This window comes from Hemicordylus capensis, chromosome 3, assembly GCF_027244095.1.
Source record: "Hemicordylus capensis ecotype Gifberg chromosome 3, rHemCap1.1.pri, whole genome shotgun sequence".
Lineage (NCBI taxonomy): Eukaryota > Metazoa > Chordata > Lepidosauria > Squamata > Cordylidae > Hemicordylus > Hemicordylus capensis.
This window is the reverse complement of record NC_069659.1, coordinates 52,760,316-52,777,274: the sequence shown is the minus strand read 5'-3', so window position 1 is coordinate 52,777,274 and position 16,959 is coordinate 52,760,316. Positions and strand designations below refer to the sequence as shown.

Below are 16,959 nucleotides of genomic sequence, written 5' to 3'. Positions count from 1 at the left end.
TGTAATGCTCCTGCATGTTATGCTGTGTCTAAAATGAAATGCTGAATAGGTGCACAATGTATCTTCTTCCCCAAAGCATGTTGGCTCATTTTGGCTTTATTGCTAAATCCTTGATTTGCTTCCTTTTGCATACAAAGCAGTGACTCCAGAATACTTTCTGGGAAGTGGACATGGATATTTCATTCGAATTCCAAATGTGTTTGATCCTTCTCTCCCCCCTCTCCTCCCCACCCCGCAAGTCACACAATGTACCTTTAGAAAGGAAACCAATCTTTCTACACCTTTTTAAATAGGGAAGACAAAGTGGCAGCTTACAAGTTTGCATTAAAGCTCTTTGTGGCTACAATAGTTCACCCAGATTAAATCCATGCTGTGTTAAAAGTTTCCCCTACTTTACCTTCTTCTGAGCTGAAGCCATTGCTTAAATCTCTGCCACCTTCACCTTGATTTTGAGCAGAATGATCCTTGCCTCATAAGGTCACCATGAAATTTTGTCATCATGACAACACAGAGCTATTATGTTACAGCTCATATTACACATTATCTCTCAGTCAGTCAAGTCAGTCAGTCAGATTAAATTTTCTCATGTTTGGATATTGGAAAATATTTCCTAACAAGGTGTTTCCTAACAGAGAATTTGGGGCATGTCAGGTCTGCTGATCCAGTTTCCTTGACACCCATAAGTTAAAATGAGACCTGTGCAGTCCATAGAGTAGATGGGGGGTGGGGTGGGGTGGAAATAGGTGGCTCAGGAAAAGTGGCACAGCAGTTTCCTTGCACTGTTGATCCATATACACCACACATAGTCCATGAAGTTGGCAAGTGTTTGGACTGCATGTCCAATGTGATCCCTTTGGACAATATGTTTTTCTGCTTTAGATCTTAGTTTGTCTGCCTGGCTGTGGAGCTTTCTTTTGCTGCAGGCCAGTTGCTAGTGTAAGTCTGTTAACAGTAGTCCACTATATTATACCTTGTCTACTTTGTTGAGGAGTGGGACTGCAACCCAACTCCTCATTGCTGCTGGGATAGCAGGAGGTATAGGCAAGCAGGATGGGAGATAGGGACCAGCAACAACTCATCCCCATGGGCCAGCATAATATTGGGCTTCCTTCAGCTGATGGTGTCCATTGGGAGGGCGGGCTGTCATGAGAGCTCAAATCCCTCCCTAGGGGCAGTAGCACTCAAGCATGAAATTGCTGGCAATGCTGGCTTGCATTTCAGGGCTAGTGGAGGGCAGGCAAGGAGGATAGTGGGAGCAGAGCAGATGGCATCTTAGGCATCCAAGAGTCAACTGGCAGAACAAAGCACCATACAGGAGGAAAAGAGTAAAAACATCCCTCCTCCCTCTTCCCATATCTCAAGGCCAAAGAGAGATCCAGGGGCAGAGAGGGGAGTTGGAATAATGTTTGTGTTCAAAATAGTGAGCCTGTACTTTTCCCCTGTGAGAGATGAGCTTTTGATGAGAGATGTCTCCAGTCACACATTTCTTTCACCCTTACTTTAAGAGCTTGGGGTTTTTTTTGTGAAGATGTGGCCTTATTCATATCCTTTAAAAATGTTTGTTTTTGTTTATATGCAGAACTTAGACTACCCATCTGGTTATTGGATATGTAAGGAGAGACCTCTTTTGAAGTGGTTGGTTACTGTTGCTGCTAGACAGCCATTTTGGTTACTAGGGGCATGACTATACTAGTCAATAGTTACAGGTTTGAGAAAGCTTCAATATTACAGCAGAGTCCCATTAAAATACAACTAGAGGAACTGAAAACCCCCTGCAAATGATTTGCTATTTTATCTAAAATTTTGGACATGTGTATTGGTCATAAGTGTCAAACCATTGGTAAAGTGACTAAACATAATTCTCTCAGGGACTGGAGAAAGGCTGTGAACATTCCATCAGGAGGGCCATTTAAGGGTCTGTGATGGGGGTTTCAGGCAGATTGGGTAGAAGATACTGCTTGGGACGGACGTCTTAAGGAAGAAGGCTGAAGATGGAGTCAGAGCTGAAGGCAGAAGGGCAGGCAAAGAGCTAAGGTGCCTGTTCCCTTTCAGGAAGTCAGTTTACCAGGGAAGAGAGTCATAGCTGGCTAGATACTGATGACCTGGGGAATGGTTACCCAGTAAAGAGAGACCAGAGTGAGGACTGCAAGAATTCAAGCAAGCCATTAGGGAACAGCAGCCAAGCCTGTTTGAAAAATTCAAGGCTGAAGAATCCATCCCAGCTGTCAGAAGGCAGGCCTGGCTTAGAACAGTCCAAGGCCTGTGGCATTTAAAGGGATAGCACACCTTTGTCATCAGCTTCTGTGATTGCCACTGGAAAGGACAATTAGGGAGAACTGATGGAAATGTCAGTTACAGATTCAAACTGATACACTATTTTCATCACTCCCTTGACAGCCAACCAGCACTTTAGAGAAACTGAAGAATCGTAGAATTTTAGAGCTGGAAAGAAGCTTGGAGATCTTCTAGTCCAGGGATGGGGAACCTTTGCACTCCAGCTGTTTTTGAACTACAACTCCCACCATCCCCAGTCCAATCTTCCACTCAGTGCAGGCAGCTGCTGCAGCATCCTTGGGCTGTCCAGCTGCTGTTTGAAAACCTCCAGTGAAGGAGAGCCCACAAGGCAGACGATTCCACTGCCAAACAGCACTTACAGTTGAGAAATTCTTCCTTTTGGCTAGATATTTAAAAAGTTGCAAGATATTTTCAGGTCTGTTCCTTTAAACATCCTGACAAAGTGTACAAAATTTTGCAAACTGTTTTTAGCACAAAGACATTGTTACATGCTGAAAAAAAGTGATCCCTCAATGGTGGAACAAAAATCACTCTCAGGGAATATTTTTCAAGTTATCTTGATCTTCTGTATAGCTAATGCCAAGTTTTATTACTTTCCATAGTGTTCAGAGTTTGCAATTAGCCAGCTGATAACGAAGTACATATCACAAATTGCTATAGTTCAGTGTTCTTGTGTTATATTACATGAGCCCAGTAATTGTTTGTTTTTTGCAATTTTTAATTTGGCTCAGTCTCATTAGAAATTTCTGTTTTATTGCTGTCTGCAACATGCTTTCCATTTCTCCAGATCCACACTGATTTTAGCAGTTAAACAGCATGATCCAAAACCTGTACTTAATTTTATATTTTCATTTTCTGGCAGATCCTGGCAGCCAAAATGTGTGCCTAATTTCCACACTATCTAGGTTGTTGTAAAGCTTCTTTTTATGGTGATGTAATTTGGTCCAAATGCTAAGCTTTTCTCTTTTTTCCAGCCTAAAGAATGTTACCCTACTGCAGAAAAAGAGCAGTCCAAGGAGAAAGAAGAAAGTGAAGTGAAACCAAAAAGGAGGAGAAAGGTACGAACTCATAATTGACATTCACCCCTGCTTTTATATAGATGCTTTTATAAAACAGATTCTTCTCCCACCCCCCACCCCCAGGACAATGCAAAACAGATGATTTATTTCTAACTTTTAAAATATTATTTCTTTCCCTCCCTCACCAAGGTCAGAATGTTGTGTTTTCTTCCTTTATACTCCACTCATACATTTCAGCTAAATCATTGTTCAAATTATGACTGGAAGAATTCAGTGTAAGAGAATAAAGGGAGGCTTAGAAAATAATAGAGGGGAAATAAGAAATTAGCTTTGGTTAGCAGGTTTTTACCAGGGTCTGCTGGATCCGGTTCTATGCTTTGCTTTAAAGTGGGGAAAATTCATGTCAAATGGGTGCAGACCTGTGAACAGCAAAAAAATACTCAAAGTTCTTTGGGATTGTGGCTGCAGTGTTGACACACTGGAAGGGGAAATAAAGAGAATGAAGATGTGATTTTAAAAACAAAGTTATTTTATTGAGAGATAAGGGAATACATGAAACGAACAAGTTGTTCCAATAAGAACTAATCTGCCTACATTCCTTTCACTATAATCAATTAATAATTACCTTCCTCACAAGTTAGCCCACTTTAGCCTTAAACGTTTGCACATCTGCCATCTTGAATCAGGGTGGATAACATCATTACAAACTACACCCTTGAGCCATCCCTATATGTCCCTACAGCTGTACCAAATTTGATTCAGATCAGTTAGATGATTCACAAGTTAGCCCATTTGCACCTCAAATATTCACGTGTCCGCCATCTTAAATCGGGGTGGACGACATCATCACAAACTACGCCGTTGAGGTGTCTCTATGTATCCCTACAACTGTACACACTGAGGTTCCTCTTGGTCCAGGCATTTTGAAGTTGATAGTGGGGGACACACACACACACACACACACACACACACACACACACACACACACAGAATGCCAGGTGATCTCATAAACTTACTTTCCTTAAAGAATGTCAGCTAAAAAGTGGGTAGTTAGGCATGTTACCAAATTGCTGTATGAGGAAAGGGGACAGAGGCTTGAGGGTGAAAGGTGAGAGAGAGAGAGAGAGAGAAGGTGTTTGTCATAGCTTCCTGAATCTAGCTGTGGAAATCCTTTATTTTGGGGAGCTCAAGCATAACACAAGCTCATTGGGGTGCACGGCAGTGTGGGGCGCAGATTCTGAAGGCAAGTGTTTTGCAAGTGTGACGCATGCAGGAGGCAAAGGCACCAACAAAAGCCAAAGCGAGGTTGCAGATCCAAGAGCAAAAGCATGATCCCATGTCTGAGGGGAGCTTTTATAGGTAAAAACATACCCCAAGACTTTAACTGATGGCTAAAGGGTAGTGGTAACTTGCTCCCTTCAGGAATTTTCTGGCTTCAGGAGTTTTTGCTTCTGATAAGACATGGATATTAGTTATTGATTAGGTTATGTCAGGTGGCTCCCTGTATAGACAAAGGAAGTTTTATCAAAAGAGTGATAATTGAGGCAATCGCCTGAGTAGAGCTTTGGAAGAGGGCACATCATGCATTCTGACATATACTTGCTTAACTTTGATAACAGGAGGGAGGCAATGGGGCAAGAAAGTTTGCACAACCTTGAGCTTATCATAGAGGAAAGAGGGCTTTCTTCCATTTCCTTTTGTCTCTCTTCAATTTTAATTGGGTCTGTTCTGTATCTCTCTCTGCCTGTGTTCCTAATGCAATCAGAGAGGGGCATTTCCTCTGGCTTGTTGCAGTTCTTCTCAAACGAAAACACCTGGTAACCAATCTTTGGCTGTAAAGACTTGCACTATTTAAAAAACAAACCACCCCTTAGTGTGATAAGAATTATATATCATCGAAGTGTTTGCTGAATGTATGAAGTCCTTCCAGGTATTCACAATGGTAATATCCTGTATTTTACTTGTGAATAATTGAAGTGATCATGCGCAGGTGTATAGCTAGGGGTTAGTGGGCTCATGTTTGCCCCCTCCCTATGGCCCTTGCGTGCACCAGTCATGCCCCCTGCATGTAACATCACACAGAAGGGCCAGTATGGCACTCCAGAGCTCATTTCTCAGTTGCAGGGGCATATCTAGAGTAGAGAAGGCAGGGCACATGCCCCAGGCGCCACTTGAAGGGGGGCTCCATTTTTCAAATTTTTTTAAAAAATTAAATGGCTGCCAAAAACAAAATGGCCACCGTGCATGCTCAAATGGCCTCTGTGAGGCCCTAGGCCATGCTAGGCCTCACAGAGGCCATTTTGTTTTCAGCAGCCATTTTTTTAAAAAAATATTTTTAAAAATGGCCACTGCACATACTCAAACGGTCCCTGTGAGGCCCTAGAGGCCAGAGGGAGGGAGGGGGAACCTTTGTATGACCCCACCCATGCCTTTTAGGAAGCCCTCCAAAGGGGCTACTGGTAAAAAAATTTTTTAAAAATTATATATATATATATATATCTCCTCTACCATAAAAGCCTTGGACGTGCCGCCCGTGTCTTTTTTGCCCGTTCTGGGCATGCGCAGAGCACATGCCCAGATCGGGCGAAAAAGATACGGCCGCCCAGAGACGGGCGGCCATGTTGGAATCGGCTGCCGGTGGAGTCCTCGGCCAGAGGTGGTGGTGGCCGCGGCGGGGCAACTGGCCCCGATGGCGGCGGCCGCCGCCACGGGAGACCAGAAGGAGCAGAAGCGGCGGGCGGAGAGTGCGGCCGAGGCGGCAGCGGAGCCTCGGCCAAAGGAGTGCGGGCCAAGGAGGCGGTGGCCACGGCGGGGCAACTGGTCCCGATGGCGGCAGCGGCCGCCACGAGAAACGGCGGGTGGAGAGTGCGGCCGAGGTGGCGGCAGAGCCATCGCCTCGGCCAAAGGTGTCGGCCCAGGGAGTGCGCCCGAGGCGGGTGAGGCGGCAGCGGGAAACCCCCCCCCCACTAGAGCTCGTTATTACAACGGGCTTACACATACTAGTATGTGTGTGTGTGTGTGTGTGTATATATATATATATATATATATATATATATATATATATATATATATGTCACTGTACACATATTCAGATATGTGACTTGTATGTGACCTTCAGACTTGTAGTTTTCAGCTGATATTATGATAAAGTTATCTGAAAGATGGGTGTCAAGTTATCTGAAAGATGGGTGTCAGAAGTTTGGACAGGGGGTGCAATTTTAGTGCTTGCCCTAGGCGCTATTTTCCCTAGATACGCCTCTGCCCAGTTGGCTTTGTTGTTGGCTGGGTGTAGCCAGCAATAAAACCTGCTGGGAAATAAGGGGCCAGCTTGGGGTGAGAGGTGAGCCAGGCAGGAGCTGGGTGGCTTGGGTTCTTTGAACCTGTCCGTCCAATTATAGCTCCACCTCTGGTCATGCACAAAGAATAAAAACTAGGATATTTTATAATTCTTCTCACCACTGCCATTTTTGTAGGCAGAGTTGCTAACCCTGTACCTGAATCTTACTTAGCATTTTGACATATAGATGCTCCTGGAGTTGTCCTTCCATATCAGGCTTAATAACCTTTAGCGAAATGAGAAGTATCTTGTTTGAAGTGGCAAATGAGCTCGGACAGAGTTATCAGGACTATTGATACCACCCAAGTCAAAGTGATGGTTCAAACTGATTAAACAAGTGCAATGGGTGTAACACAAAGCACTTATAAAATAAGCAATATAGACATATATTTAGGCTGTTTGGAAAAGCTGGAGATAAGATTCTAGAGCTAGATTATGTTTTTCATAATGAGCGGCACAGGGTATTCATGAGGAAGAACAGAGTACTCAAGGCTGTTCATATCTGATGATTTTCAACACAGATATCATTTCCATATAGGAAAATAGCAGGTAGATTACATGTGCATGTCTATTTAGTTGTAAAATAGATATTGTGATAGACACAATACATTGTGTATGTGTGTTGGGAAGCTGGAGATAGTCACAGCTTCTCACTTCACATATAGATAGTGAAGTCAGCATTAATGTATGTGCTATCCGTGCATGGGATGGCTCATGGTTTTATTACAAGGACAGCTAGATCCATTTTTAATTTTTTTTTAATTATTTGTTTACATTTATATCCCGCTCTTCCTCCAAGGAGCCCAGAGTGGTGTACTACATACCTGAGTTTCTCTTTCACAACAACCCTGTGAAGTAGGTTAGGCTGAGAGAGAAGTGACTGGCCCAGAGTCACCCAGCTAGTTTCATGGCTGAATGGGGATTTGAACTCAGGTCTCCCCGGTCCTAGTCCAGCACTCTAACCACGTACAGTGTTTTGCTTTTTTAGAAAAGACTAGTATTCAAGCTTATTTTCTGTGCTTTCCTCAGCAGTGTTTGTTGCTGTGGAATTCTATAGGAAAATAGTGCTGAATTCTGAGATGCACAAGTTGTGAGGAAATCAGTGTGGCAGGAATATCATCATAATTTATAGTGCCTGAAGAAATTCTCCCTCTCCCCTCCTCTCACTCATTCTTTTTTTCTTTTAAAAAAATCTTTTGCTGTTTAGCATCTGGAATGAATTAGAAACAAAATAATAGAATTTCCTGTGTGAAGAACATTTTCCCCACAGCTCTCTTTGAAGGAAGGGAGTATTTTCAGGTGTCCTTGTTCTTCCTGTTATGGAATTCCTTGTTAACATCAGCATCACCCTCAGGAGGACCATTATTTTCCTGAAGGAATTGAGTGACTCCATGAATGATGTAATAGCTCCATGCAAAAGCAATGTGCCCCCTCCCTCAGGCTTTAAGTGAAGCGAGTTCCATTTATCTTTATTAGATTCTTATTTGTGTATGCTATATTGAGTATATAAAACAGCATTCAGGAAATGGTTGAATAGACAGTCATTATAGAGAAGGAAAAAATCAATTTGTTCAAACTACCAGACTCATTAGAAAATTTAAACATATAGATGCTGATAAAAGTCTAATTGAATTCCAGGCATTTATTTATTTATTACATTTTTATACCGCCACATACCAATGTCTCATGGTGGTTTACAAAACAAACAATAAAACCAAATTAAAACAGTTATAATTAAAAAAAACCCAACCCAATGTAAAACAGCAGGACAACAATACAAACCCACTTACAGCTAGTCAAAAGTCTGGTGAAATAAATGTGTTCCCGAGAGCTCTTTTAAAACCTGTTAGAGAAGGGGAAGCTCTTACAAAACTAGGGAGTTCGTTCCAAAGCCTCAAGGTGGCTATAGAAAAGGCCTGGCCCTGAGTCGCCACCACGTGAGTTGGGGGCAACCACAGGTGGACCTCTCCAGCCGATCTTAATCAGTGGGGGTCCTGAAGGAGAAGGCGCTCTCTTAAATATGCTGGGCCCATGTCATTTAGGGCTTTATAGGTAATCACCAGCACTTTATTTTTGCCCAGAAACATATGCGCAGCCAGTGTAATGCTTTTAAAGTAGGAGTAATATGGTCTCTTTAGGTTGCCCCAGAGACCAACCTGGCTGTTGCATTTCATACCAATTGCAATTTCTGTACCACGTACAAAGGCAGCCCCGCATGAAGCGCATTGCAGTAGTCAAGTCTGTAGGTTACCAGCAAGTGTACCACTGTTTTTAGGTCATTCTCCTCCAAAAATGGCCATAGCTGGGGTATCAACCTAAGCTAATAAAAAGCACCACTGGCCATTGCCTCAAACTGAGGAACCAGAGGGAGGCGCGGGCCAAGAAATACTCCCAGACTACGTACCTATTTCTCCTGAGGAAGTGTGACCCCCTTCCAGAACAGACAGATCTAACCTATCTCCTGAGTTACACCCCCCCACACCACCACAATACTGTAAGTACTTCTGTTTTGCTTGGATTCTGCCTCCGTTTCTTCTCCCTCATCCAGCCCATTACCACATGCAGGCAGGCACTTAGGAAAGGTATGCCATTCCCTGACGAAGATGACATGGAGAAATAGATTTGGGTGTCATCTGCATACCATTAACACCTAGCACCAAATCTCCTGATTATTTACCCCAACGGTTTCATGTAGATGTTAAAAAACCTAGGAGGCAGTATGGAGTCTTGTGGGATACCATATAACACTCCCCATTTAGACGAGGAAAAATCTCCAAGTGACACCATCTGGAATCTCCCCGAGAGATAGGAGTGGAACAACTGTAAAACAATGCCTCCCACTCCCAACCCCCGCAGATGATCCAGAAGGATATCATGCTCAATGGTATTGAAAACTGCTAAGAGATCCAAAATGCAAAGCAATTCAGCTGTTCTTTTAAATTTTAAACCTGAGAATTTAAAACCAGTAGGATAGCAATGTTGAGGGTGGCCCTGTTGTGAGATTTGAGGTGGCCCCCACCACTTGCCTTTGTGGCCTCTGCCTGCCTACCACTCGCATTGCCCAGTCACCCATCCTGCCTCTGTTTGCTGGGCCATGATGTGGGCTGATGACATCACCGTGCTGGTGCAAGCATGCTGCCTCATCCCAATGAGAACAAGTACTTGCATGGTGATGTCATTAGACTATGTCATTCTGAATGGTTCACCTTCTGAATGGTTCACCTTCTGCAGGCCACTGCATGTGCACTGTCCAATACATTAAAGCTGTTTTTGTATGCTGGAAAAGCAATGTTTGTTACTAAACGTTACAGTACTCTAAAGTATCGCACTTGGATCCTACAGTAATAATCCATATATGCAACAGAAAAAAGCCTCCCAAATGTATTGATTTGAAGGTTCATCTGTATCAAACTAAGAACAAACAGAAATATAAACTGTATTTATTAGCAAGATTACAGAAGACTAATGCTGTGATAAATGTGTTTCTTCTTCTGTTTCTTTAGAAGAAAATTTCTGAGATTCTTGCAAAATCATCTCCCAAACCAGGAGCCCCAGAAGACTTGCAAAAACTCCTTAAGGAACACTTTGGTGCTAAACGTTCAGTGATTGAATTAGAAGAATTAAAATTGCCAGGTAATGATGGGTCATGTTAAAGAACTTGTATTAATGGTTTTATTATTATTATTATTATTATTATTATTATTATTATTATTATTTCTTGTTTACACAGTCAGACAGGTGTTATTGACTGGTTTGTTTTATCCATACATCGAGTCCTTCCCAAGGACCTGGGATGGCTGAATTTTATTATCAATATCGTTGTTGTTATTATTATAGATATCGTCATAGAATATAGGCTGTTCCCAGTAAAGTTGCTTTTTGGAATTGGCCGATGGTGATTTCTGTGGCCCCTATGGTGCTGAGGTGCTCTTCAAGGTGTTTTGGAATTGCACCTAGGGCACCAATTACCACTGGGATTATTTTGGTCTTTTTCTGCCACAGCCTTTCAATTTCAGTTTGTAGATCTTTGTATTTTGTTATTTTTTCTATTTCTTTTTCTTCTATTATTCATTCATTCATTCATTCATTCATTTAATTTCTATACCATCCTTCCACTTTTTTTAATATCCACTTGTAATAAATCACTCATTAAGAATGTATTTCTTTAGGAAAATATCATTTGTGCATGTTTCTCTAGTGATTGACCGGCAATAACAACCGGAATCCAGCTCACACTGGCTGGTGGCTCCCATACAAACAACTCAGAAACACGTGTGATCACAGCCTTAAGTAGCAGAGTATGTTTGCTGAGAAGATTTATATCCCACTCTATTCCATGAGCTCAATGTGACTTAAAGTAGTTTCCTCTGATACAGATATTTCTATCTCCAAATGGCTCACAGATGAAATAATTTAAATGACTTTTGGGGTGAAAAGGGTCAAATTAAATAAAAATGAAATTTTAGAGACACAACATTTATGGCCAGCATCAGAGCAGTACTTGCAGAAGACTTGAATACAAGACATTTCTCCAGCCCCCTTCTCCTCCATGCAGCCCCCTGAGCAGATGGCTGCAGGGTAAGAGGGGAATTCCCAGATATGGAGCAGTGGCACCTTCCACTTGCAGTAGGAAGATGTCTTCACCCAGTTTCTGGGAATTCTCCCATCCCCTTGCAGCCACCCATGCCTCATCTCATGCCATTGCTGAGGGTCCCGCAACCTTTGGGAATGACTTTCTCTTGCTCTCTGCTCTTCAGTTGTTGATCAAGTACCACTTTGGATGTGCCAGTAAAAGAAAACCAAGTCCAACACTGCTAGAATGTTATGCATAACCAATCCAAACAATCATCAAAAGGACAGTGATTTTTTAAAAAAACTTTGTCACAGTCATACAAGCTATGGTGGCCACATAGCCTCCATGTGGAGGCACCAGTTGACAAGAACAGTGCCTTCACATGAGTCTGTGACACCACATGCTCCTGTAACATGCCAGTGTTGAGCTGCTGGCAAGCATAAACTAGTCCTAACTTCTTGTATGTTCAACATCTAGCTGTTTTAGATAAAACCTGACAGGAGCAAAACATTGCCTGCATACAGAGGAACTTCCTGTTTGTGTATGAACCCTTTACTAGAACACTTGTATGTATTGGTACAGGATCACACTAGTGTACCTTAGTTTAAGGTGGTGATAAACATATGCTAACAACTATAAAGCCCTGAGAAATCTTGAACATTCAGTCCTAAAATCTGCATGATTTGCCCAATGTTCATGAAACTGTGCACACATCAACTAGGTGATAAATGCCACGAGTTCTCCAAATTTTAGTGAAAATCCATTGAAAAATGGCCAAAATACAGCTGTCTGCAAATGTCTATAGAGTGAAAGTTCACCAGCAAAAACCTACCTTCCCCCCATCTTCTATTTTATTGTATCCAAACCTCAAGACTGTTCTAAGAGTGGGTTTTGTTTTACTAAAAGTCTGATTAGTGTTTGTGGAGATATTAATCTGAGTCCCCATAATAACATAGTAATCAGCTAAGGGCATAGATCACAGATTCTGACTGTTGAAGAATTTGAAAGCAGAGTTGTGGACAGCAAGGAAAGAAGGAGGCACCTATAATTCCTTCTTGAATGTTGCTAATGCACGTTGAGACTGAGAGCCTCTATGAACTTACATCTCATACGGTCTCTTTATTAGATTGTATGAGGGACAAGGTGCAAATTACCACTGACTAATGTCTTTAGACAGCAGGGGGAGAGAGAGAGAGAGAGAGAGTGTGTGTAAAAAGCTGTTGGAGAACACATACACAGAGTGCTCATCTCTCTTTTTAAAGTGCAGTGAAGATATATATGCTAGCACAGCGGGGAAATGACGACTAGCAAGCCAGAGGTTGCCGGTTCAGATCCCCACTGGTATGTTTCCCAGACTATGGGAAACACCTATATCAGGCAGTAGCGATATAGGAAGATGCTGCACAGGAGATAGCAATGGAAAACCCCTCCTGTATTCTACCAAAGAAAGCCACATGGCTCTGTGGTCACCAGGAGTCGACACCGACTCGATGGCACACTTTACCTTTTAAGATATATATTGGGTTGAGAAGACTAAGGCCAGTGCATGACACACACACAAACCTTCAGTTTAAGATGAGAGTTAAATTGCTTACAATTTTCACACATACTCTTAAAAGCATGAAAATTGCAAATTAAGAGGGTTACCTTAATTTCCATGCCAAGCAGAAACTCAGCAAACCCATAGTCCACCCATTGTGGATTCTGTCATGTGTTCTGTGGATACATAGTGCATTCTGACTAGTGCATTGTGACATTATCCACAGCATCCCACAAATGAACTGCTCAGTGTTTGTTCCATTTTGTATCTTTAAGTAGATGTGTATTCTCACAGCACCAAGCTATGGGCCTCCAATAACATACACTGGATTCTAAAGACATTTTCAGTCCTGGAAAATTATCCAGTTTGCTACCAATTGCTCACACCTTTCAGCCAAAAGCGATATCACCATCTGGAGGAATTACAGACGGATGGATCAAGTCTCTTGACACCGCCGAGCTTATAAAGGAGCTAAATGTTTGCAGACATGCTATATATTAATAGCATGTCTGCAAACAGAAAATGTGTCATAGCCATTATTTTTTATTTTGAGAATTGATCTGTGGATGCAGATACTGGATACAGTAATGAAGTCTCTTTTGATTATGTTCAAGAACAAAGCAAATTGAACTACAGTCCTTGACTGTGAAAGTGAAAAGGTGGAAGAAAACCCTGACCACCACCAGCAGGCAGGCAGCTACCACAATTAGAACTAAGAAGCTTAATTGGGTGCGGGGGGGAAATGGCTCACAAACATTTTCATGATCACCCCAAAAAGACCCTGTTTTTTGTTTTGTTTTATGAGAGGGAGTGTGTCAGTATGTTCTGGCACAACCAGGCAATGCTCCCGATCTTCTTCTTCTATACTGGCAAGCAAGGAAGTCCAATTAAGCACAGTACACAAAGCCAGGAAGAGTTCCAACCTGTCAAACTCTCCATTCAGGTTGAGGGACAAGAAAGCCCTTGCATTGGCATCACCTTGAATTGGCAGGCTGAGGGGAGAAAGGTTTGCCGGAGAAGTGACAGATGAAGCTACTATATCTGTTGAATTTCACATGGACTTTGCTATAAAATATGGTATTTGCGGGGTGCACTGTACTATGCAAAAATGTAGTAGGCAGAAATTCATCAGGGGCATCTCTAGCAAATGATTGGGGAAGCTACCCTTGTTGAATTTCTTCCTGGATGCATCCCTCCACAGCCCAAGGTCAAGCTGAAAGACCAAGGCAAAGTGTGGGTGCGTGCAACCTGTTTTATACAACCAGCATAAAAGACAAGGTATTGCAAAGTCTTTGCTTTTGCATGGTGCAGAAGGTAAAGTGACAATCTTTTAGAGTATGGGGGGAAATTGTAAGCACCTTAACTGTCACTTTAAACTGAAGGGTTTGTTATTATTTTAACTGACATGTGACCAAAAGCTCAGATTAACAAAGAGGAACATGATGTTTGCAATAGTAGTAGTTTGATAAAACTATTTCTGTTACCTTGCTCCTTTTCTTCCTTGCTTGTAATGCACTGTGCTACACCCAATTCATAACATTGCACTGGTGCGATCCAACATCTGATCTCAGTGTTTTGCACAGCACAGTATGAACATATCAAATTTGACTTCTTAGTCAAATGTCTAAGAAGTTATTTTCCAAAAGAATGGAACATTCATCCTGCCTCACTCAAGGACCAGTACAAGAAAAAAAACCCTAAATAATCTGGCCAGTCTTCATGTATGTTGAAATTAACAGAACTGTATGCCTAGAAATGGGGAAGAAGCCCAGGAATCTCTTAAATTATGTGGCCTGTGAATTTCTGGCAATAGCACAGTTGTAATGCAAAAGGGTTTAGTTATCTTACTCTGTAAAGTACTCGCTGTTAAAAACACAAAAATCTAAGATTTGCTATTGCGAGCTGGGCCAGCAGGCTGTCAAGTCAATCTGTACTGTTTGTGGTATCGGTTAATGATTCAGGCCTTGAAACAGAAAGCTGCAAACATCCCATAGCAGCATAGCATTTATAGCCAGTTACGCAATGCTGCATTTAAGGATAAGTAAGGAGGAGGCCATACCGTGGGATCGTTTTGGAAGTATTCTACCTTGGACTAAAAGTTGTTCCCATCATTTGGTTAATCCACTTTAAAGCTGCTTGTTGTTACCTGTGAGTGCTTTTGAGACTGTCTTCCCAGGGAGCACTTTGCCTAGCTTTCAGTTAAATAAGCATTGCCGGAAGAGTTAATCTAAACTATTAGATATAGAACCAAGTAACAATAGCTGTATTTTGTGGTTCCAGATGCCTGCTTTCTCCCTGCCAATGACCTCACTCACAGTTTTTCTTCCTACCTGAAGGAAAGTAAGTTGCCTGTTAGTCAAAAAGATGTGGCATGGCTGTAATGCTAGTCCTTTCTGTTTTCATGAATGCTTAAGAGAAGATCCACAATTTCATAAAAAGCATTCCTTCTCCTATATTCAGGTATCTACATAGGTGCATTTGCTTAATATGCTTAAGAACATAAGGACAGCCCTGCTGGATCAGGCCCAAGGCCCATCTAGTCCAGCATCCTGTTTCACACAGTGGCCCAACAGATGCTGCTGGAAGCCTACAGGCAGGAGTTGAGGGCATGCCCTCCCTCCTGCTCTTACTCCCCTGCAACTGGTACTTAGAGGCATCCTGCCTTTGAGGCTGGAGGTGGTCTATAGCCCTCCAACTAGTAGCCGTTGATAGACCTCTCCTCCATGAAGTTATCCAAACCCCTCTTAAAGCCATCCAGGTTTTTGGCTGTCACCACATCTTGTGGCAGAGAGTTCCACAAGTGGATCACGCGCTGTGTGAAAAAGTACTTCCGTTTGTTGGTCCTAGACCTCCTGGCAATCAATTTCATGGAGTGACCCCTGGTTCTAGTGTTGTGTGAGAGGGAAAAGAATTTCTCTCTCTCCACTTTCTCCACACCATGCATGATTTTATAGACCTCTATCATGTCTCCCCGCAGTCGTCTTTTTTCTAAACTAAATAGCCCCAGGTGTTGTAGCCTTGCCTCATAAGGAAGGTGCTCTAGGCCCCTGATCATCTTGGTTGTCCTCTTCTGCACCTTTCCCAGTTCTGCTTAGACTGACTTTGGTGTTGTTTTTGATTGTTGACATTTTACAGTAGAAATGGTTACTGTCTCAAGTTCAGCCATATCTTGATCCCCTTTACACATGTGTCATTTTGTTCAAGCTGTTACTTAAATTATCAGGAGGGCATGTATGGGTTGTTGGCCATCTGTTTAGGAACAGCATAATGGTGGACTGAGGGAATCATTGATTTAGTAATTGCGCTGCTAAATATGAAATTAGAACCCATATTTTACCCATTTATTAGTTTGAATGCATTTAAAGTGATTGGGTAGCATGTAGAGCCATGCTTGTGAGAGCACAGGTTCTTTTCCCTGCTTCCTCCTGCTCCTTGAAGTCCCAGGAATCCCCTGAAGAGTTATTCTGAAGGGCTGAGGGACCCTTGACAACAGCTGCATTGTGGAAAGGGGGGAATCCCTAGAAACCAGGTGGAGCCACCTTCTGCAAGGATCATTGGGTGAACTGAGAAATGATAAATTGAATTTAATTTGTGCACATTTTGGCTTTTTGTGGAACTTGGGCAGGGCTGCAAGGATGAGGAGTGGACAAGGAAAGTGGCTTTCACGAGCACTGCTCTGAATGTTACCCATTGTGCATGTGATTTTTCAACTGGCCAGTTGAGAGATACTCTGGCCCTCTCAGTCACATTGGAGACTACTTTAAAGTAGTATCTAATGTATGCACTGAGGGGCTATTTGGATGACAACCCCCACCCCCCCCACCCCGTGATTATGCAGTAGTGGGGTGGCATACCGAGTGGGGGATTCATGTGCACACCCACACTCCTCTCTCATGTAATTAGTATCATCCAAACTGGCCTATTGTGATGAGGTGGTTAGTCTGATGGACTAATTGAATCAAGACCCGGGAAGCTTGGGTTCAAATCTCCATTCGGCTCATTGATCTTGGTTGGGCCAGTCACTATCTGTCAGCCTAATCTGCCTCACAATGTTGTTGTGAAAATAAAACTGAGGGTTGGCGGAAAAACCATGCATGCTGTCCTGAACTACTTGAAGGAAAACCAAGATAAAAATGTAATAAGTGAACCAACGTTTTACCCACATATGTAATCTAACAAACACAGCTGTCAAGAA

The 16,959-nt window shown here is 42.5% G+C and overlaps 1 protein-coding gene across 12 annotated transcripts in view; it reads left to right on the top strand.

Moving 5' to 3' along the window:
* The window catches only part of CMSS1 (cms1 ribosomal small subunit homolog), a 308,145-nt gene that overhangs the window by 272,957 nt on the left and 18,229 nt on the right, over positions 1-16,959 (top strand). For all 12 annotated transcript variants that reach the window (XM_053308853.1, XM_053308845.1, XM_053308846.1 and 9 more), the window contains 3 exons: positions 3,270-3,353; positions 10,155-10,284; positions 15,045-15,104. In XM_053308853.1, coding sequence (XP_053164828.1) covers positions 3,270-3,353; positions 10,155-10,284; positions 15,045-15,104 — 274 coding nt within the window. The remainder of the gene's footprint in view (positions 1-3,269; positions 3,354-10,154; positions 10,285-15,044; positions 15,105-16,959) is intronic.